This window comes from Trichoplax adhaerens, genomic scaffold (assembly GCF_000150275.1).
Source record: "Trichoplax adhaerens TRIADscaffold_11 genomic scaffold, whole genome shotgun sequence".
In the NCBI taxonomy this organism is placed as follows: domain Eukaryota; kingdom Metazoa; phylum Placozoa; class Uniplacotomia; order Trichoplacea; family Trichoplacidae; genus Trichoplax; species Trichoplax adhaerens.
In genome coordinates, this window is record NW_002060953.1 from 824,991 (window position 1) to 849,496 (window position 24,506).

Here is a 24,506-nt window from a genome sequence, read left to right on the forward strand (position 1 = left end):
CAACTCTGTTAGAGTCTAGATTAAGATTTAGTTATTCATTTCACATATCATTTGTATTCATCGTTATGCTATTCTAGCAAAGTATCCACTAAAAGTCATAAGTACTGGAGGAAGTCCTTACGGTGGTCGTCTGGCTATTTACTATAATGGCACTTGGGGTACGGTTTGCAGGCAAGGGTTATCATCGATTACTATTAAAGCAATGTGTAAACAATTAGGTCTAGGATCTACTGGTTATCTATCTACGGGTAAAAAACATTGCTACGATATCAATAAGATTCTATGAATTAATTAATTAAGATAGAAATCGCATTTTTCCAAGAATAAAAAGTACGATAAGCTATACTAAGCTACTTCAACTTGATTTATAATAATTATAAATTTTATGTAAAAGCCAAGATACTCCCTTATGCTGACACACGAATTTGGATTTCTGGCAATAATATCACCTGCCCAGCGATTGGGACATCTCTAGAGCCATGTAGCTTAGATAATTGGGGTGAGATCGGCTCTTGCACACATGCTGATGATGCTTTTATAAATTGTTTCAAGAATCCTTCATTTCAGCCACCGCTATCAGGTTAGCGATGCTTAAAAAGTTCTAATAGTAAATAAAATGAAATTAATGCTACTTCGGAATTTTTCAAGTATATTATTCTGATATAGACTTATTCCTATATCGTTAATTTAGCAATAGGGGTACTGATTGCACCATTTGTCCGGGAAATAAGAAAATATGACGTTCTATCTGCCAATACTCTATCGATTAGGAATGGACTGAACTCCACTAGTGGATATCTGAATATGAATATAAATGGTACAAACGGAACAATTTGTTCCATAAATTGGAACATGAACAGTGCAAATGTTGCTTGTCGGCAATTAGGCTATCTAGGAGCTATCACTTCTAATGGTAAAGAAGGCGACATTGTATAAATTTACACCAGTTCTGTTTTGTGCTGTGTATTTAATTAAATCCTACAAAAGAGTTAGAAACTATTGCTGATAATCATTGAAATTAATAGCTAGAATTAAAATCAACTACGAAATGATTTATACGATATTATTTATTTGAATCTAGCTTCACATAATGTTCCTTCGGATATTCGAACATGGATAAACTACATCGATTGCTCAGGTTTTGAAAGCAATCTTCGAGAATGTCGAATTCGCTATTCAAGTCGAAGTACTCCTTGTCCTAGTGCCAATGTCTCATCTCTTACTTGTATTCCGAAGCCATCAAAATATGGTACCTTAACTGCCGTTAGCTTTTATCAATTTCTAAATTTTTTTTTCATCTTTATTTATTTCCCATTTTGGTAAATATTACGCACCGAGCAGATTATCGTTCCGGCCATGAGCCAGATAGATGCTTTTTTAGCTATGGCTTATGTGGTTGGGAGAATGCTGGTAAAAGAATGTGGATTTGGGATGGGAGAAGTCGTTTTTTCCATAGTCCAGTCTATCCACGTAAGATTATTAATATGATATTTTTGCAATTACGATCATGCATTAATTGCCAAATAATTTTTATGATATGATATATCATAGCTATCAGTGAAGCCTATGCATACGTATACATAAGCCAGTATGATACAACACCTTCGAAAGCAGTATTAAGAAGTCCTCTACTACGCAGTATAGCTAATGTCCGACAAGCTGAAAGAAAATGACAACTTAATGTATTATAGTAATTCTGTTACGTTTTTAATCTCTAATAATAGTTCAGGCCTTAATATATGCCATGATATTGTACGTATATTAGATGAGGATCCGCTACTACCTCGCAACCGATCATATTACAGGCTTTTATGCACAATATAGAAGTATGAATACACAGCGTACGAGCTTTATTGACAACTTCCCCATAAGTTTCAGTATACAAGAAAACTGGGACGGTTATACCACAACTTTGTTCAATGCTAATGGCACTTTTAAGGTGCAAAATCAATTATTCAAGAGTCCATTTATTTAGAAAATTTTACTAGTTAATAAATAGGCTGTTTAAAAGTCATCAATTTCAATTTTACAGTTTTATTTAAATGTATTATCATTATAGATAGAATTAGTCGTTGATTTCCAGATGGAGAATACTCCAGCATTGACAAGAAATTTAATCGCGGTGGAAAGTTTGATAGTTGCTGGCGTAACCTATGGTATGAATCTAATTATAATCATCATACAGGCGTGTTGTTAACTGACGTGATTATAGCCAACGATAACTATCATTTTAGGTGGATGGTAGTACTATAGTATTAGCTTACAGTCTATAAGATAATTTACAATTACTAATCTTATTCCCTTCGATTAATATTCTAGATCATCCATTGTCAGGCGGTGCTATTGCTGGTATCGTAGTGGGTTCAATTGTTGTCGTTATCTTAATTGTTATTGTAGCTAAATACTTTGCAAATGGAGGTATTAAAAAGCAAGGAAAATAACTATGAAAGAAGCTGAAGATGTTCTTGTTCAAATGCTATAATGGTTCTCACTGTAGATTTTATTCAATTTAATGGCTGTAGATGGCCAGTCAGATTAGTATTTACCAATAGATCTTGCTTCAAGTATGTAGTAGAGCTTATCACAACTTAAATTGTATCTTTAACAGATTTGGAAAATGCTGCTATTCATAATTAATGTAGTGAATAATATTTTAGAGCAAAGAAATTTTTATGTTTTCGTAACGAGTTACTGAAACCACCTGAGCATTCTTTAGCACATTTTAGAAGTGAAAAGAAATAAAACTTAAAAAACGTTACTCGTGTATAGTCTTCCTAAATATGTCTTATATCTATGTTGCCCAATAATAGACTACATCAATGATTTAGCTATCATAAAAAGATAGCATAATATCCCAGTTTCTGAGTTTATTGACTTGGTAATATATTAAGTCCAACACTGGTTGCTTTTGTACTGCGTTTTAGCTGTTTAGACTTCATTTGGCTGAAATTCTGACGCGATAAAGCACTCGAGCTTGACTAGCAATATTTAAAACATACGCGTAGTTTATCTCATAATGCAAGTCAATTTCTGAGGAGTAATAAGATTTTAGTTTGTTTAATTAGACTATTCAATAAGAATTTGAAATGAACTGGAGATGATGTAATAAAATTACTCCTAGGATCATATCTCGTATATGTAAAGCATTACTATGTGCAACTTAAACGTGTATTGATTTCAGGATGATAATTACTTCATATTTACTCACGGCAATCTTCAATTATAATTATTAATAGTTACAGCAATAACAAGTGGTTCACAATTCAAACCATTTAAGAATCATTCTTTATTTAGATATCATGAATACAGTTATATACTCATCTTGTCTGTAGAATCTGTCTGTAGAATCAAAAGGAGTGAATTCTCGTTGATTTCGGGGTATACTCGAAGTCAAACACAGCAATAGTTACGTATTTATATGGCGCGTTGACGCAAAAAATTATAGAATAGTTATAATTTATATTTTTGCAATTATCTATGGTGTTATATTGCAGGAGCATAGTCTGCAAATATGATGATACTGATATTCAGTTAGATTTGATAAATTGTTCAATTACGCAAAAATAGGCTACTTTATTACTTTTTAAGATTGTAAAACCAATTATAGTAAGGATTGTTTTATGCTATGTAATCAGTCGTTAATTAAGTTATACAAATAAAATTTTTATTTTATGCCACTAGAGTTTTCAAACTTAGATGGATACTATTGAAACTGAAGGTAATATTGCAACTCAAATGTACTTAATTAGGCGATTTCTTTGGTCTCAGTTATCTTGTGATATATAATGAGCCTGCTACAGGACTGTATCTATGTTTATTTCTTCTTGTTCATGACAGTTAAGTGGTTCTTCGATTTTATAGCTAACGATTGAGCGTGAAATACCAAAGGATTGAAAGAGTTTGGCTATGTAACAGTACGCTATTGGTAGATTGTAATTTTACCAATTGATATGGCAACTAGTCTCACTAGTGTCCAATAATCATATCGGATTAATACCGCATATACTGTTGTATTGCGAGCAATATTATTGTCGATTATTTAGATTTGCCGTAAAGTTATACCGGATAAATTTATGGCGAAAACTACGTCTGCTGTAAGTAAAGATAATATAATGACCATGGCTACAGTCTTGAATTAATTACATCATAATGATAGCGTCACGATACTTTCTTTTTTAAACTATAAGTAGTTTAAAAAAAAGTGACAAACTATTGCTATGATATCCTCTATTTTGAAATAAAAGAAATTTACAAGTCGATAGAGATTCCATGCAGTCAATTTATATAGTCATAATAATATTAATTTAGTCTGTTCACTACCAATTTTGCGCAAATGGTTGAATCATCGCAGATATTAGCCATTCAATAAGAACAGCTCGGTTAAATGATCATTTTATACATTTATAATACAAGGTAAGCAACACCAAAAGGCCTTTTATTATGAAGCTAAGTGATTTGCTATTCTATTGATTATATAGTGCAGGATAGCAATCTAAAACTAAGATACATGTATACCGTCAGCGATATATATCACATAATAAGTTACACAAATTTATTATTAAAACTTAGTTGTTCCAGAGAACGCGAAATTTAATTGTGTAATTGCTATACTACCTTTAATGACCATTAAACTAACACAGTAGATGTTTCTATAACTGATTATTGTCGAAATTGCTAATTTCGACTCCTAACAAAGTAATCCTAGCATATTCATCACGGATTTAGTGTTCAAATGCTACTGGCTTAGAACTCACAACTATTATGGCTTGATAGCTTTACTATTTCTGTAACGCAGCTGTTTGAAGGCTCGCAAAGATAGTTAACACCATCTTGGGCTTGATTTCAATTAAGTCTGCAGGTAAAGCAAACACGGCTGCTCCGATTCTTCTTGCCATAGTGACAGCATACTGAGCATTTAATTGTTTCTCCATTTCTGTTTGGCCCGAATTCACAATATTGTAGTCAACTGAGCCTGGTACAATAGCATCGACTAAGTCGATAACAGCTAGACTAGTTGAGATTGACGGGTCTTTAAAGCTCGAAATTGCTGATGTTTTTCTTGCTTTTTTCAATTTGCTGTTGACCCAGTCAATAATTTCCGAATCGGAAATAGGCTTATCACTATGGACTAATTTTGCAAGTAAAGCAAGTGTATATTCCCGCATCATTTGCCAAACTAGTGCTAAAGATGCAGTAAAGTAATTTGAGAAAGTTACTCAGCTTTGCCAAATATTTTAATTATACTTTTTTAAATTACAGTATAAATATTTAAAACTATGCGAATAGAATAACTGCAACAAACATTCATCAGATAGATATACACCTGTGACCAGTGTCTTTGTTCCGTTGAAGATATCTTCACCACCGATACCAACTAAAGAAAATTTAAGATTTTTTCCAATTTCTACAGCGTAGTTACAATTCTCGATTTTCTTCATTTTGCCACCCATTTGCTTAAAAGGTGGACGGTTTACTTTATCCCAATTCACCACACCAGGCTTTATTTTGTCGTATAGCTACATCAATTAAGAAGAACATAAAATGAGAGAGAGATTGATTGCTGTCGTTATTGCTCATATGTGGTCGCATAACAGTATATTTGAAATTTATATTTACCTGAAACAGTACCATTCCGTCCCTTATATCATAGTACAAATTGTTAATGAAGGGATTTACGCCTAAGCTATTCATCCAATTTCTAAAAGCTGAGAGTGTTATATATTTAGTCAAGGAAATCGAAAATATGATCTTGTGTATAAATAGAAATACTTTTTTCCTCTCTTGATTCATCATACGCCTCAATTTCTTCATTGCTTTTTGGCACCAGAGCAGGATAATTATTGAATAAGTTGGCAACGAAGGCCAGATTTAGTTTTTGATTTCCCGCAACGACATCCTAAGTTAAGCATACATCATAGCATGTTTAAATATTTCGTTAATGAAGATATCGTGTTTATGGTGGTATAAAATTTGACACACCTTTGCTCCAATAAAGTGACGGCAACCAATTTTCTCAGCCTCAAATAATAGACACTCTGCGCGCTTAGTAAGATCCTTGGCCTATAGAATAGCAATAGGTAATTTTAATCTGAAACTTTCCGCGAAATGTTAAATTTATTCCAAGTAAGAATGATATTGTGACTAGTAAAAAGGAAGCCACGGGGATTATTACTGCAGAAAGTTACCTTCATTATATCTGATGATGGGCAGCATTTGGAAGGAACAAGCTGATGCAATAAGACGCTATAGGCTTCTGAGTCCTATGATAAAATATCGATCAGTTATCTATTGGATTGTCGACATAAGATAGCCTGACTTGAAAATAATTTACCTTAATATCACCGCTGAAATTATTAATACGCCTATTTGAACCAGCAGCTTTAAGGTGGTGATTAAACCAACGCATAAGGATTTCTTCTGGTGATAACTTTAATATATCATTTAGAGTTTCGCCTTCGTGTATAACAGCAGCTATTGCAGGACAATTATTAATATTAGTTTTAGCGAAAAGACCAATCTATAAAATAGAAACAGTCATATTAGTTCATATTATGGTATATAATAGTTCTTTGATTAAGACTATTTCCTCAACTTATTGTAGTATACCACAAGTAAAACTAGATGCCACATTAGTAATAATAATCAAGTGTATAAATCATTTAATCAAGGAATATAAATATAATATTATTAACCCTGATAATTTGCCATAAAAGACCCAAAATTAAATGCTGGCGGCCTTGCATGATATCTTGTGGTCCAATGTTAACTACAGTACAACCGATAGCTCGTGCACTATTGATAACCAGCGTTTGATTTTCTTGCATAGTAAAAGCAGTCAATTTAGTTGTGTTAATTGCACGCTCATCCACGGTTTTGCTAGCAGATAGGTTGATTAACTTACTGCAATAATTTAATAGAAAAAACAAATCACGGTTTAATGATTGATATCCATATTGGATTTATTGGGATATTTTACAGACAATAATTGCTATTTTTTGTATAGATTAGTTAAGCTATCGTAACTTGACTAATAATTAAACAACAATCAGTTGTTTAATTACAGTATCCTAATAGTCCAAATAGAGCTGATTAAAGATACGTTTATGATTGAATCAAGAAAATTTATCGTATTCATTGACGTTTACTCGTAATGGTAATTATTCATAGCGAATTCCTTACACGTGTAAGTGTAAACATAAGCGATATTGGAATGTTGGGCTATTGTTACTAGTAAAGAACTTACTGAAGATATTGCCCGTTCTACAATAGTATTTGATCGGTATTAACGTCCAAAATGGGACTCTACTACGCTATGAACATCGAATATATTGCAGTAAATTGGTATAGGAGGTGTTCCTCAATTTAAAATGGAACCAAATTGAGGTATAAGGATAAAATAGTCCAAAAGGACGAGAAGATTAACCAAGTTAGCTATCATTGGCTATTAATGCAAGCTATATCTATATTTCTTAACTGCATGAATGGATTATACGATACTAATTACAGTTTTACACTTACCATAAGATGATGCCATCTTTGCAGCGTTCAAATAATTCATTTTTTCCAAGGGTATTATCAATTGGTAAATATTTAGCCAAGCTACCATCATTTTTTAAAGACGTGTTAATCCAATTAGTAAAGCTTCGATATTCTGCGTCGGAAGAAGAATGTTTCGTACCCTGGTCATTCGCTTCAGTGGTACTGCTGGCTACTTGTATGTTGTCAACCTTTTGAATTACAGCTTTGAATCCATGGGCTGTAGCCTGTCCTGTAGTTGATGCAAATATCTAAGAAAAAAATGCGTCAAAGCAGTAATACTTCAGCAATATAACATTTTGCGGAAAATTTACTCTTTAATTTTACTATTAAATGTTACATCGCAAAATGATACACACACGTATTGCACCAGATTATAGTCACTTCTAATGTTAGGCAATAATCAGTTACTAATCTTCTATTAGTTAAATAGCTTTTTCAATGTTGACAGTATTTTTCGTGCTTATTGAATTGCATACTTATATGCGAAACTAATTTATCTTATATGTTACTGTCAAAGTCTAATATATATATACCAATAGTAAGACATTTTATTGGTCAGTTGCATAGTAATCATCATACTAATAATCAAAATCTGAATAGAATAGTAATCAAATCAGGCTTTTATCCTTGCTTCTAGCATAATATTAATGAACCACTAGAATTTAAAAATAAGATTATGCTATGGATAAACGTAATTACAGTATAGACGTTGCGATTTTATTATACTGTATATATGAGTTCGGTTTTAATTATGTGGAATAAATGAGCTTAAATGCACATTTTGGATAACTATATAATGGTTAGAGGATTAATTGCAATGAATAAGAAGTAAAAAATTTTTCGACTATACCAGATATGATTGAAATACTAAGAGTAAATATTTCTAATTACTAATCTGGACCTTGTTGACTAAGATACGCCTGTGAAAACAGCTACGATATTAATTTTGAATATCGTTGATTTCTGATTAAAATACGATTTTTGAGTTTAAGCACCTATGTGAGAATGTGAAACATTAATAGAAAAATAATAGCGCTTGAGTAGATCGATGACGCACTTTTCCTCTTTAGTTTTTATGTAGAGGAATTGTTTAGGTTGATAACTGAATTATAATTATGAGAATCTACCCGTAATATCGTAATAAAGTAGGCAGTTAAGAACTGTAAGCAGGTGTTTACACCATTCGAGTTATGAATACTGTACTTTAAATATTACAATAGAAACTCGTCAGCAATAATTGTATAACTTCCATTCAAAATTTATCTTTGATTCTAGATTATTAGTAAAACATATAACTTATATACGACTAAGATAGAGTATCTCGGTCAGATTTATTTTGTTCATGAAATTACATCAATTATGATACTATCGCTAGTGGAAATTGTAGTTTAATTACTGGACTATGTCTTTACTGGTATAAATCAACAAATGCCTTCGACCAGTCAACCTAAGTTGCTTCATTTATTGTTTGGTTAAGGTGCTTTAAGCAATGTTTTAGTTACATAGCTTATGGTTTAGTTTCTGTATTAATGATAATATTTTAAACCATTTCCGAATTCAGGATCTCACATCTGTTGTAATTTCTCAGAAATTGAGAAGAGAACTCACTGATTCTATTTAACAGATATCTAATGGATAAATTTCGAATGGATAGTTACATTATAGTTTTTATGGTAATCATAGTGCTGTTGATAGCAATACAAGATGGTGATTGATAACAAGCTAAGCGGGACTGAGTTTTTTGTACCTGATCTGTGAGAACTGGTGCGTCAAATGCTTCAATAAAACAAATTAATAATTGATTGGAAAGAAGTATTTTCATATTTCAATATTCAGGAGAATAATCTTGTAAAATATAGTAAGCTAATGTTTTTACTATTAATCTGGGTTTTATTCAAATTACAATAATGTAACAAAAATGATTAAGTAAAGTAGGTTACATGTATTGTAAATGAAAATGATATAGTAAACGCTATCTAGGGCAAGGGATTTAGATTATATAATATAATGATTTAAATTTTATTTAATTTGTTTATCGACAAAATTATAATTTATGTCGTAGGAAGAGCAGTCTTATCCGTAATAAGACTGAAAGTAAGTAATGATATTAACAGTGTAATAACTTACAAGTAAATTAAAATCAAATTTTATCATAATCACGGGATTAATATTGCTAAGTAGAATATCGACTTTAATCTTACTTGAAGAAATTCGTTGAATTCAACAGTTCCATTTTTATCCCTGTCGACTTCGTTGATTATTTGACGCAATTTGAAGCCCGGTATGTCTTCACCTAGTGCTTTCATAACGTTGCCTATTTCTGCACTGGTGATGTGACCATTTTTGTCTATATCGAACTGAAGTATTAACAAAATTATAAATTAATAAATTAGCTAAAAGATATTAACAACATCTTTTTAAGTTATTTTTTACAGCGATATACTAATCGATAAAAAAATCAGTTATTATGGCCATCTTATCATACCAGAATACTACAGTTACAGAACGCATTATCACGAAAAAGGTGCTAAATAATATCGGCATCAAATCAATGAAGGAAAAATAAGAAATTGATTCGAGTTACAGCAGTATCGTAACTTGCTGTAAGTTCAATTTTTCACTGGATATGGTGAAGAAACGACGAATTCGGCGTTAACTTTAGGCATAGTGCTATGAATAGGTTTTACCTTATTAAATGAGTTTCGGATTTGCTTAACTATACTTTCGGGGAGTTCAGGAGCTGCAGCCATCTTGAGAGTGTATTGCAGGTACAGCGTAACAGCACTACAATCAAATTTCAGTTGGGAAATGGTGTCGAGTTGGGTTGGTCGCAAAGTTTATATAGCCTGTTTGCATTGACCAACTGTACAAAGGCCCAATCCTTCATTCTGCCACAGCATTGTTTTGTAATTTGCAATGGGAAATGGTGTCGAGTTGGGTTGGTCGCAAAGTTTATATAGCCTGTTTGCATTGACCAACTGTACAAAGGCCCAATCCTTCATTCTGCCACAACATTTTTTTGTAATTTGCAGTTGGTTAACATTCTAAGAAACTACGCCAAGAGCGCCACAGTAACAATTAAGAAATATAACAATGGGTTATATATCATTACAAATAGAACATAATAACCTTGATCGTAATCGCATATAATACTGTATATTATTTCTGCTCATCTAATTTGAATTTTATGATATTATTGAATACATAAGGAAAGGGGCAGTAATAGCGTGTACTAGTACTAAATTTCAACATCAAATTTTTCCATAGGAGTGTATGGTGTTGATGCGTATGTAATTAGACATCATTATTTAATAATAATTTGTTCTGCATTATCTTCAGGATAATTTGATGATCATGATAATACATTAACTATAATGTCTCGTATATTATCCATATTATAATTTTACTTTTTATTAAGGAAATATGCGTTGTATTAAAGTAATATCGCTACAGTATGGTCGTTGTCCTATAAGTAAGATATCGTTTATTGAATTTTGCACAATGCTTGTTGTTTAGTAGCAGACGTCCAACACGAATTATATATTATAACACGTTATCGGCATTGTGAATTACATTTCATTCTTCAATTCTATTTGTGGTCTTTTCTATTATTGGGGAAATGGTAATTTAATGTGCAAGACAATAGAACTGTGTAGATGAATGTCTCGACACAAGTACGTGTATAAGCACTGTTTTTCCGGCATTAAAATTTCTCAGTAATTAGGCTAAAAATTTATCGTGCCTTACTTTACGTATAACAGGAAAACCAAAATCATAGATCAACAAAACCACATTCAAGTTTGCTTCATACAGAAAATGCTACAAATATCATTAATTTCATTAAAAGTTATAATCTCTATTTTGTTAATTTTTCTTTTTATTAAAAACAACCCATCTTCCTTGGATACGGTCAGAGAATAGAAGCAGCCTTCTCATTGGCCGAAATATGACCAGTCTTCCTATGCTAGAACTGTAAAAAACACAATATGAATATTACTTTATCTCGTATTGTGGTTGCAATTAGTCATTCTAATGAAATAATTTCGAGATTTGTAACGGAAATTTCCAGTGTTGTTCTGGATTAAGTGTAAATGAGGTAAAGAAATAATTATAATCTTTGATATTTTTTATATTTATCCCTTACTGTATGTTAACGCTAAGGTGTATAAAAAATAGTAATCAATTGATTATTGTCTTCCCTATTTTTGCTTCGTACTTTGTTTCTATATTCAGTCTTCTCAATGCTAGTAAAGAGTAATAATTTTATTGTAGGGAAATAGGTTCTATAATGAGTTCCAATAATTCTACGTAAGATGGCTGCGCTAAAACTAAGTGGACTGGTGGTGTCAGGATTTATATTTAAGGGCAAAGATAGTTGTGTGCGATTAAGAAGGATATAAAAGGCTGACACCTTCAGGAGGGACTTGAGTTGATAGCCTGATAAGTAGGGGTGGGGTGCATATTTTTAAAATGCCCAGAGCTGTAAGTTGCTAGAATTTTTCAATCAGTTTAAAATTAAAATGAATTGAAAGTGCATACAATGATTCTTAAAAATCATCCAACAGAAGTATAAAGCATTGAGGTACCCTTTATGTAGTGGTAACAATAGAGAGTCTCTTGATGGGCAATTGGGCCTTAAGCTGTGGCAGATAGAACGCTTAACCTATCTTGAAGTTCAAATATGTCATATCGTATTCAGGGATAGCACGAGACTTGGGAAGTTTATCTTACCTTCAGAATACTAGTCTTATATTGAAGTTCAAATATGCTATATCATATAGAGGGATAGCACGAGATTTAGGAGGTTTGCTTTGCCCTATCGGCGTAGTGACGTAAAATCAGGAAATTTTCAGACGGCGGGTAACCGTCAATCATGAACAGAATTGAAAGGGCGATTAAGTGTTGACGTAAAAACAGTGATTATTCCTTACTCAGTTGTTCACTATTGCCTTTGAAAAGTATTAAATGGACCTATGGCAAATGCAATCATTGTGCTAATGATCAAAATTTTAGTAATCGCTAACGTCTTCAAGAAATGGAAAATATTTGGCTAAAATAGTCCTTTCCAAGATGAAATGTATATATCATGCATAGCTTTGGGCAGTATTTACGATTTATTTACTATTGGGTCATGTTTACCCGAGCTTGCAACGCCATGTCATATAGAATTTGACCATCAGAAGGTAATGAAAAGTTGTATGGTATAAGCGTCTATTCAGAAATAATATGTTTAATATCTTTCTGATAGCTATAATTGTCTTTCTAGCTTCCCCTTCAGATATTAAAGGTACAGTGAACCTAAACAAAATTCTTCCCATAAATATGCTTAATATGAAAACTGACCTAGAATGAATATACGATTCTTGCAACACTGGAAATGATATTTTATAGTTTAGTTAGAATCATTAAGTTAATAAAGTTGTACAATGTAAGTGTCTATTCAGAATAGGAAATAATGTGTTTTTGGTATCTTTCTGATAGTTCTGATAGTCTTTCTAACTTCCTGTCAAATATTTATGAGCACACTGAACCAGAAAAAATTCTTCCCGTAAAATATGCTAAATACGAAGACAGACCTGTTTCTCATATCTGTACATGCAAGTCAGAATTCCGGGCAACGAAAAAATAAATGTGAAGGAAATTCAAAGTATACCTGCTCTAAAGAGAACCGATTCATTTCAAATTCGTAATCGCAATTAACTGTACATATAAACTACAGGTATGTAATGACCGGTGTGTAGAATTTGAATTTCCGCGAGCTATGTTTATGTTCTACCTTAATCCTCCAAAGATTTAATTGATTGCATTTCATACTTGAGTACAAAAATAATTTGAAAAGTAAGAAAAATCTTTAAGCATAATTTTTAAAGATATTACAGGAAAATTGGGTACGAAAATATAGAATTCTTATAAAAATAATGATATGCTATGCGAAAAATTGGGTTAGGTTCTGGGCATATTGGTGCACTAAACTGCGAATAAAGACCGCAAACTACATGTTCTATGTTGACTCTCTTAATAAAGAACAGTAAGCTAATGGTATTTATTTTTAAGTGAATTATCAAAGTGTTGTAATATTGATGATATCAAATGGAAGCAGCTCATACGTGAGATTCTAATCCTGTCATTTTAATGCGTATATCCTATATTTTCAATTCTGAATCATATCTTGATAGTACTATACGATACAGTGCTTTCTGCTTCAACTGAATATTGTAGCTTAAGATCCATTATAGAAAGCAATGATGCTTAAGCGTTGTAAATTTACTTTCAAGTCCTGTAATATTTATTTATAAAGTTATCAGGAAGTGGCTTTCGTTAACAAATGCGAATTTTCGTAGATATATTGGTAGCGACTAATAATACTGCCATCTATGGTGCTTTAGATCTTTTACAGATAATTGCGTAATTTCGCAGTTTTATTAAAGTATTAAGAACCGGTATTTACGTAAATATAAAATGAATTGACTAATTTTGCTATAAACTTTGGGTTCAGCTTATTCTAAGAGAGACACATAGCTCATTGTAATCTGACGATTAAGAGTTTTTCGGTATTTAGAGTCTAGTATTGCTCATTTCTTGTAGTACATTTAATTTCCTCATTACAAATTTTATGTTATGAATATTGTGATTTTGATAATGGCGAGTAGATAAAATCGATTGGTACGAAATGATTAGACACTGTACAAGTAATACTGTAGAAACTTGACTGCAGGTTCCTGTAGATCACCGTGTTGGAGCTACGCAATACACTATTATCAGAAATAAGTGACGGAAGAAAATTTGGTAAATACCCCTATCACGGCAGATTTTGTATTATGATGTTCTTAACGATTAATGCTAATTTAAGATTTTTTAATTAATGCTAGGACAAAAACCATTCATAACTGGATGATTTACAAAAGATTTTAAGTGATATTTACATTGTTTATCATTATAATACATTAATTTATTAATGAATATAATTGATGAAATTTAGTCAGAATATTGAATCTGTGTAGACATTGACTGTTTTGAATATGTACTAAAGCATCGGACAGATATTTGATTACTGTGCTTGAATTATAATTACCAGTATGTACGTATCAACAGCATTAAAGTTGCAGCTATTTCATTAGCTTTCATTCTAATGTTAGAATCAAATTACCAAGATATGATCTGATATTCACAAAGTGTAGTTAGAGTCATAAGAAATATATTAGGGACGTAATATTAGATTAAGCATCTCGAATATTAGTTGCGAGATAAGAGAGCCTGAATGCTGATTAAATATTAGAGACGCAAGATTTAATCAATGATTTGAAAGTAATGGTTTTAACATGAATATTTCTATTATGGTTTTATTCACTATAACGTATTTAATGTCATTATTATTACTATGTGCAATTGACTACGACGTCAATTTCTTCGGTAATGTTTACTTAATGTAGATAGAGCAGTTAATAAAATAAATGACCCTTGTTTGCAGTGCAAAAAAGGGTTAGGCTAGCACAAAGAACTAATAAATGCTATATCACACCTGCCATTACCGTGATCTCTAATTACAATTTTCCTAAAACTGCTATGGTTAAGTTGACCGTAATGGCTGTTCATTACGGTTATTTGATCATGGTAATTTTGCTACCAGTTATATCACAAGTTATTACAGCGTCTGCCATGAAAGAGGACAATCGCTTAATCTATCAAAATCGATGCCCTAAAGATTGCACTTGCGACAATTATCATGTCCGCTGTAATTCTATTTTGGATTTTTCATTATCTTCATTACCTGCAGATGCAAAGATCGTGTAAGTCTTTGAGGCTGGTAAAATTTTTTGTCAGTGATATTTTCTTCACATCTAAATCTTCAGTTATTAAGCGTATCAAAATAAGACGTTTATAAAAGTGTATAATGATAAAACTGTGAATTATAAAATGGTATCCCTTTAATGATACGCTTGTGTAAAGATTAGTTAGATAATATTAAATTTTACCGTTGTTCCAATACAAACTCATGGAAAGTAGGTTAGTTTTCGTAAGATATTAAAATTATTTAGTCGTGATAGCAATATCACGGTAATTACTTTCGATTTGGGTTAGTTTTAAGCGAGTATATACCCAATACTTATACATTGCAGGTGCCGATAAAAGTATTATGAATTCTCATTTTTATTAATCTACTGTTTGGAAGATTAATTTTAAGAAGCTCTAATATTTTCCGAAGTTCAATAGAAAAGAAAAATTATGACAGTTAATAATTTATGCGTCAAGCTACAACAAGGGAACAACACTGTTACCGAAATTTATATTCTTTACGATAATAGGTCATGACAACAATCTTCATGGAAACGTATTCTGACTCCGACTTGCACGAATTTTTAGCTATTTTCTAAATGATAATGTTCTGGCGAGATACAATTGCCCCATTATTTTGGTAATTTAGTCAGTTGAAAAACAATTTTTCTCAGTTTCCATTTACTTTGAACTGAGGTTAATTGATAAAAATTGCATTAGGGCTATACTATTTCACTTCTCAAGGAAAGTAGCCCGGAAAAATATTTCATTATCTCCTTTAGAACGCCGGTATTAATTATTGCAAAAATTATAATTTAAGTTTGCGTTGATTCGCATACTCGTTAGCCAGTTATCCGTTCAAATTTTATTTTTGATAATATAATCATCAGGCGATAAAATATACCATATTATAGATATTAACTTTTACCAATTAAAGTTGCACTGAGAGTATCCATGTTCAATTGCGAGAATGTTACCATAGTTTGACACTTAATCAGTAATGTAATATAACCATATTCATTAAAGAGTAATCATTAACGGTGCATTTATTTTACTTGACACCGCTCTCATTACACATTAAATGAATGCGAATGAACGATGTTGTGCAAAACAACTTTTCCTAGCATACAGTTACAAAAGACCGGAAATTCATTTCGAAGTTCATAGCCTACTGACATTTGATTAAGAATGGCTTTCTAGATTTAATTCAATAAATTGCAATCCTCGAGCGCTATTTATGTTAATAGGGGATAGATGTAAAAATTGCTGAATAATTTGCCTGGATTACCTACGCTTTGAATCAATATATAGACTTTCAGAAGTGACAACTGCTTACTGAAGGCTTTCATTGATAGATTACGAGCATTTTATTACCTTTAAAAAGGGAATATCAGCTAAGATATTTGTACATAAAAAATTCCAATACGATAAGGCAATAGGTTACACTCTTCTTCTTTACTATATTTAAGTCTTTGAGAAGAAAAACATAATAATTCTTTTATAACCTTTGCTTATATAGGATTTTCAAAGAAAATTTTCCTTGCGATGCCGATGTTCTAAAATTAATGATGTTATTGAGACTTGCAAAGGCAAGACCCCTTCGAATTGTAAGTAAATGCAGTCAACGGCAAAATTCACAGGGGTTGGCATTAATTGATCTCAAGCAATTGGACTTTTATCCAAAGTCTCCATTTGAATCTCGAGGTAAGAAAATATTTATTATTCTAACAGTCCTAAACATAGAGTATAAGTATTTAATTATTCTAATGGTCCTAAACATAAAGCATGAAATACGTACCAAAGATTGCAATAGTAAATATGGTATAGGTACATGAAATCTATTTTTACATACTACATATTTTATGGATATATACAGTGTGTATGATTAAGATATAATAGTAGTATTGGTAATAATTCAGTACCAGTATTCAACCCCTAAGCATTTCAGTATTTTACAACATTAGACAGTTTTCTTCATAGACTAAATCTCGTACCGATGGCTTTCTGTTAGAAAGACTAAAACATAATATACATTCGACTTTTATTCATATTATGATTCTGGATTTATTCACGTTAGCACTCTTTAAGAACTATTCACGATGTGCTACATCTTTTAGCATCAATAAAAGATTGAGCGTATTTACTAGTTGGGCACGAGATTATTTGCTTCTACGTACATAAACTACTCTGTATTAGCGATCGCCAGTGCATGTAAGATAATACGACGGTTATTGCAGATATGCTGTACCTTAAAATTTTTTATCCCGATTTGGCTTTGACTGTACTGTTATGCAACAATATCAGACCTAAACGATAAAAATCGAATGTTTTCTAACTGTGTAGTAATGGAAGCTTGGTTAAAAATGGTAAGGTAAATATGAGTTGATGAAGTTTACTATTCCTTAGGGGTGTTATCTAGAATAAGCTTTTTTACATGCTAGAAAAAATCAATTATTCTACTGCTGGTGAAGCTTCTTTTTAAAAATGCATTAACTGTGCTATTCAATACCAGATTTTAAGTAAGCTTTGCATTGCCTTATATGCAGTTACTTATTTGCTTTATCATGAAGGTTTGCGTTTACGACGTGCTACTCCTAAAAATCTCTTCATGCAAGCTATAATTCTCGGTACCTGTTTTAGTGGAGGACTTGCACTTGTAATTCTAATTTGTTGGCGTAATCGAATGAAGAGAAAACTTCTGGATCGAAGTGAGGAAAATTCGACTATTAATAATACAAATGGCGAGAATAATTTGCAAGTATTTCCTTCAACTCCTATAGCGTGCGTCTATAGTGATACTTCTGATCGGACTCAGATTGGTAGGTAGTATTAAAAAGTTGCATCACTCTTTTAGATTTTGCTATTTTATATAGTACGCAAGCATACATTCGAATGCAAGCTTAAGGAGAGCACTAATTATTGTTATTTAGCTATTGATCCAATTTAACCATTGATAGGTAATTCTAATGCAGCTACATCCACTGACCCACTTGCACAACCAGAAGGTAATGCGTCGAGATAGCTTATTGAAATTAATTAATTTACCAATGGAATATGCTTCTCATTGTTATCATCTCCCCTATTCGCTTGTGTAGCTCCTCCGCTATATCATGGTAAGTGTATAAGCTTAATATGAAAAAAACAATAGTGCTTTTGGTAAATTGCCTACCTTCCTCTACTTCGCAATTCTAAAATTGGCGGTATGGGTTAAAATAATTTGATTGGTGCAAATTATAATTACAGAGTTTAGGAATTATGAGTCTACTAGCTTTAATCCTGAAATTTCGAAAACAGCTTATAAAGAGTCAGGTGAAAAATATTCGAAATTATTGACATGTGTATAACTTAAAAGCTAGAAATGAGTAATATTTTGATTTGGTAGATTACCCTAATTTTCATTGCTAATTTTTTTTACTTAGAAATAGCTAACGAACCCCCTCCCTATCACTTGATTTTATCATCGAAATGCAAAGCTGAATTAGTATCAGAATGGGTTTAAGTGAACTCTATGCCGTACAATAAGATATGAACTACTTTTTACCGGACTTCCATAAATTTGTTTCTTGTGCATTTGTTATGCGGAACTCGTAGATAACCTTATAATTTCAGTCGTTGCTTACATATTTAGGATAATAAGCGTATCAAAGGTTGGAAAGATATGCGTCTATTAGCCTACTTTGTAATTCATTTGGATGTTGTGCTATTTTAACTCATTAAGGTCACTAATGCAATTAGGTAGATTAGATTAATATTTGCTAATCATTTAGATTAAAGTAGTCATAAGCTGCAATAATGTGGTTCTAAGAGACTTTCTGTATAAAACTTAAATCTACTGTATAAAATTCCTTATTCGCTCGCGTAATATAATAAATAATTGTGAAAAAATTTTAGGTTATATCGCTGATAGCATCGATATATGCTAAATTTTAAAAGACTAGAGATTATTGCAAGTTTTTAGTACATTAACTCCCAAGTAAAGTCGGCTAGACGAATTCATCCCTGATGTCTATATATTTCTAAAAATTGCTTACTTACGCACTCCAATTTTGCAGCATCTAGACTCTAGACTCGATGATAATTGCTAACTAGTTACCTATATCATCTCAAAGTGGATGGTATTTAGCTACTCTTTTAGGCTTTATGATTACTCGGTCTATGTTTATTACAATAAAATTAAGCACTACACCTATAGTATACTACCTGGCACCATTCTACACTGGAAGAAAACGGAAATCTTTTGAAACTTTCCTACGACATTTTCTGTATCCCATTGTCTAGGTTGTAGCTATGTCCACTTTTTATTGGAATATACTAGCATCGGCCGCTAGGGACTTTTCTAATTCTAGTGTTTTAATGTTTCTATTTCTCCCTAACCCTAATCAATAGGTATGTTTCTAGTGGTTCATGATATTAGCAACCTAATATTGATTGCTAGCAGTGATTTTGTAACATGTCGGTATAATATTTTTTGAATTAATTTTCTGGCATTAGGATAAAGGAGTATTACTGAACAAAAATACGTTCTGCTTTATATCTCATATTTTATCGAAGCAAGAAAGAATCAAGATGTAGTGAGTGAATACTGTCAATAAAGATTTTCAAGAGATAGGTTCTCGATTTTTACTTTAGTTTCATTTATAAATACTCAGAGAATCTATAATCTATAAAATACGTAAACTGCGTAAAAGTTTAACATTATAGTCCTGATATATATCCACTAAATTTCGCAGAATTTCATTTACTATTGGCAATTTTCTGGTAAGGTATTAACTGCTTTGAGTTTGTACGCTATATTTAGTAACAGCTATATTACATGAAAGAGATCGTATTTGTGAAAAGAGAGTAAACGGTTGTAAGTACTAGGAAATATTAATCTTTTAATCTCATCATATATGATTCCGAAAGAAAAAAGCTTTTCCTACTCATTTTGTAAGAATTTAATAATAAGATTTAGTGCAAAAACCAAACAATAACTGAAAATTCTTAATTAGCTTCTAATACGTACGATGTTTACTATTACTACAAGTGGAGATTGAAATAAAAAACTATCAGTTGAATCTATTGGAGCTTGAGTAATAAGCTAAGGTTCTGTTTTTCAGTGACTATTGCAATGGAGATGAATGATGGTTGGTAGCTAATAATATAGTATAGATTTTATTAGGATTTTACGTTATAAAAGAAAGAAAGTTCCTATAGACTGAATTTTAATAAGCAAAGGTTCTGGCTTTCAGTCAGATTATTGCAATGGAAATGAATGATGGTTGGTAACTAATAATGTAACATAGATTTTATTAGGATTTTACGTTATAAAAGAAAGAAAGTTCCTATAGACTGAATTTTAATAAGCAAAGGTTCTGGCTTTCAGTCAGATTATTGCGATGGAGATGAATGATTGTTGGTAACTAATAAATATAATATAGTTTTTGTTGCGTTAGTGAAGAATCTGTAATATGCAGATACAGTAAATTTATGATACGAGTTCAGCATTTAATGATGTGATTGTAGATACTGGAATATGATGGTATGCGCTATGTTATATATGTGCGATCGACTGTATAAAAGTAGGCGACCGTTGGAAAATAAAGAGGAAGTTCTTTGATAGTCCAACGAAAAGCTTAATCTTGGTCTAACTCGAGTGTTAGAAGAGTCTCGTGTCTAGTCAATCCCTATTATACTGTCCAAGACTGACATCCAAATTAGTCGCTAGGTTGATTTTATTTTGCACTAACGACTACTGACGACCGTTGGCAATTCTGGTTCTTCCTTCCTTTAAGGTAGCCCTGTCATTAGTCATGACTATTTTAGACTACTGGAGTACACTACACGGAAATGTGGAAAGCACTGTACGCGTACAAGTACTGTCCACTGTACAGAAGTTCTTTCTCGATCTCAATTTGACGTAGTTTAATAAATAAATAAAATATCGAAATGGCGTCCAAATTAAAAATTAATTATTTTTGTATAGTACGTCAATTTACTTAATTAATGATGAGATTGTGGTAGATTATGTTAGTAAAGGGAGAGCAATGACTGATGATAGAATGGTTCGTCTCATAGTACTTGATCACCACTCTCGCAAGAAGTATGATGGCACACGGAAAAGCTAGAGTACAGTATCACCGCTGCAGCAATCCTAGAAAAAAATAATATTAATATACTGTACAGCGCGTTCTACTTTTATGTTAGAAATCTGCCACATTGCCAATAGCTTTTTCTGATACCGACTGTCCGAGAGTTGTTGTCCCTCTTTCTCTCTTATATTGGTCCCAGCTGTCACTGCTCACACAGTATTCTAAACCTAATCCTAATCGCTAGCATATTTCCTTACACGGCTTCATAGTACTTAAGAACAACATCTATACTTTGTCAATCTTGGCAGTCATACACCTAATGTGCATAATTTATACTGCACTAGCTGCAAGAATTCTACATCAGTATTTAACCGGGTACTATTTTGCTCTGAAATGCTAGTCATCATGCTTTTCTATAATTTCCGCGAGCAAATTCACTACTTTAGCACGTAATGATGTAATTGTAGATACTATAATATTACATATGTGCGATAGAGAGTATAAAAGTATGTGACTGTTAGAAATAAAGGCAGTTCTTTGGTAGTCAAACAAAAAGGTTGTGCTGGTTAATCTTGGTCTCGCTCGAGCATTAGAAGAGCCTCGTGTCTAGTCAATCCCTATCAGCTAGCATGCTACACACTATGGTATTGAACTATAGATGGATTGGCTCAAGTGTTAATGAAGAGCTAGAATTAAGGTAGATATTTATTTGGCGAAATAAGTACAAAGCAATTAAATATTAGGATATTAATTATCCATGGATTTCCAAGTTTTGTTGACGAGTGTATGAAAACCTCTTAATCAATAAGAAATAATTTATTTTGATCCAAAGATTAACGTGGTCGTTGATGTTGGAAAATATACTGCCTGTGCCAATGATCATATTCAACTAAATTAATTAACGTTTGGCCGCAGTTATTAGATCAGATGTTTACTGGTATAATCCTCTGCTTTCTTGATTTAAAACATAAAATTGATTTCATAGCGATATTGAAAGGAGGATTGTAAAAGTAACAAATGAAAATATTGGCGACGCTATCAAAGCAAGTTAAATATTTAGTTAAAACACGAATCATTAATATTTTTGATCTCATATGACAATCATACTTGCTGTAAGCTATTGTTATTAATTCCATAAGTTTAGTATTAATTAAGATGACATAGATCCAAAACGGCAACCATACCATTAAGTAGACAATGAAGATAGCAAATGACATTTTACGCAATTTTAGCTTGACTTGATCGATTCTTCGCACTCGTTGATGACAACGTAGACCATCCGATGATTCACCTTGTCCACTGCTAACGGAATCTATAGACAAATCGTTGATATTACGCAAGATTTGAATGTTGAAGAATGCCACAATTACGATAGGTACGGTATAGGTAAAAAAGAATAGTGAGAAATCATAAACAGCGCGTATGGAATTTATTCCTGGAAGAGGATAGAGTATACAGTATGACGATACACCATATTTCTTAACGGTCAATATAATAGTGTAAGGAAGCATGTAGGATATACCTGTTATCCATATCACAATTATGCAATACACGGCTTGCCTTCTATTTGGTTGGGCTTGCAAAGGAGTACAAAATGCACAAAATCGAGCGTAACACATTAAGATGATGCTAAATGCTGATACAATAACCGCTACAATAAAGGTGGAATGCGTAATTTTACATAAAAATTCTCCAAATGGCCAAGTACTATTATAGGAAAAGTCAGAAATAAATTGAAGTAGTGTCGATATTACAGATAAAATTGTAACAGCGCTGTAATTGACCATCATTATGTTAGTATAGGTCCATAATCGTCTAGTGCGGATAACAATATAACTAATGCTTAAATTACCAATTATTGATACCGCAAATGCAAATAAAAAAATAGAAATTTTTAGAACTGTAACCATACTGTCGATCATTGGATAATTACCATGATCGATACATTGAGATAAATTACTTCGAAGTGTCTCGTTCGCTGTCGAATTCATTATGCCAATCGTTAGAAATGCTTCAACTTTACTGCGATTGTCTGCCCCTTACTTTTTGAAGAAACTTGAAATTAATGAAGGTAACAATTTGTTGCTACAGTATTAAATTCTCTCTGCTATTAAATATCTTTATGACGACTGTTTTTGCTTGATAATAAATTATGTATACATCCAATGCCGTTGGTAAATATTTTATTGACCTAGTAAGACCGGATGTGAATTAATGATGTGGCAAATTAAGATGCCACCTATGTCGTAGGTACTGAGTTAATCATCTGCTTGATCGACTTAAATTATATGTGACGTATTAGATTGATGAAAGTATTATCATTGCATTATACAAGAAATATAATCTGCCATCTTCAAATATTAATTTGGTAGCGTTGCTTAAGTCATAGTCTTCGAGTAGATAAGTACTTTGCGATGATATATACCCAAAGTCAAATCTTTAATGAAAGTATTTCACAAAAGGTTTATATGCCAAACGTAGCTAAAACGTAGCAGAATTAATTTCATATAAATTGTTTAGTGACAATACTTACTATTAAAGGGACCAGATAAGTCAATATTCCATTGTTTAACTGAGAGTGAAACCTTAGGACATACTCGTAAATGCATTTAATTTGCTGATTTAGATAGGTCAAATTGATTTGTATATGCTAATATCGTTAACAGTTAGTCATACGATCAGTTTGTCACCTGCGAATAATTCACGATGATGTTAGGATTTATTCTATATTTCTATTAATTAAGACTCCAAGGTTACCAATTGATGATAATGACTAGGGGAAGTGAGTAATTTTGAATAGGTTATGAATTAGCGATAAATACTCAAATATTGTAAATAATTGATTACTTTCATTTGTTACCTAATTTAAAATAAAGCTAAAAAATGTATAGAAATACTGCTAATTATTCTAATTGATGTCTTTGCTATCAAAATTTGCGAGAGATAACTTTAGCAATATTGTATCTCGCATGTTATAAAATACCACACTTGAGTATTCATAAAAGTTAAGTAAATAAAAATTTTTGCTTGCAATAACTTATGTCGTACATGTTCTAGAGTATAATTAAGCAATTCCTGTGGCATTTTTAAGCTTCATTTCTTTCTCAAATTGTATACTTTCCA

At 31.9% G+C, this 24,506-nt stretch overlaps 3 protein-coding genes across 3 annotated transcripts; 1 reads left to right on the forward strand and 2 right to left on the reverse strand.

The window, feature by feature from the left end:
* Positions 1-4,778: 4,778 nt before the first annotated feature.
* On the reverse strand, positions 4,779-10,289 carry TRIADDRAFT_59481 (uncharacterized protein; the record flags this gene model as incomplete). The annotated part of the gene is made up of 11 exons (XM_002115563.1): positions 4,779-5,182; positions 5,324-5,516; positions 5,617-5,705; positions 5,770-5,896; positions 5,980-6,060; positions 6,186-6,260; positions 6,332-6,517; positions 6,693-6,900; positions 7,519-7,787; positions 9,741-9,896; positions 10,227-10,289. The coding sequence occupies 11 exons, from the start codon at positions 10,287-10,289 to the stop codon at positions 4,779-4,781; spliced, it is 1,851 nt and encodes a 616-aa protein (XP_002115599.1).
* Positions 10,290-15,120: 4,831 nt separating this feature from the next.
* Positions 15,121-19,021, forward strand: TRIADDRAFT_59482 (uncharacterized protein; the record flags this gene model as incomplete). Its single annotated transcript, XM_002115457.1, has 8 exons — positions 15,121-15,326; positions 16,832-16,919; positions 16,953-17,016; positions 17,883-18,131; positions 18,270-18,317; positions 18,556-18,621; positions 18,732-18,805; positions 18,941-19,021. The coding sequence occupies 8 exons, from the start codon at positions 15,121-15,123 to the stop codon at positions 19,019-19,021; spliced, it is 876 nt and encodes a 291-aa protein (XP_002115493.1).
* Positions 19,022-22,876: 3,855 nt separating this feature from the next.
* Positions 22,877-23,293, reverse strand: TRIADDRAFT_29844 (uncharacterized protein; the record flags this gene model as incomplete). The annotated part of the gene is made up of 1 exon (XM_002115564.1): positions 22,877-23,293. A coding segment is annotated over one exon (417 nt), but the record flags the coding sequence as incomplete, so codon positions are not given.
* Positions 23,294-24,506: the final 1,213 nt, after the last annotated feature.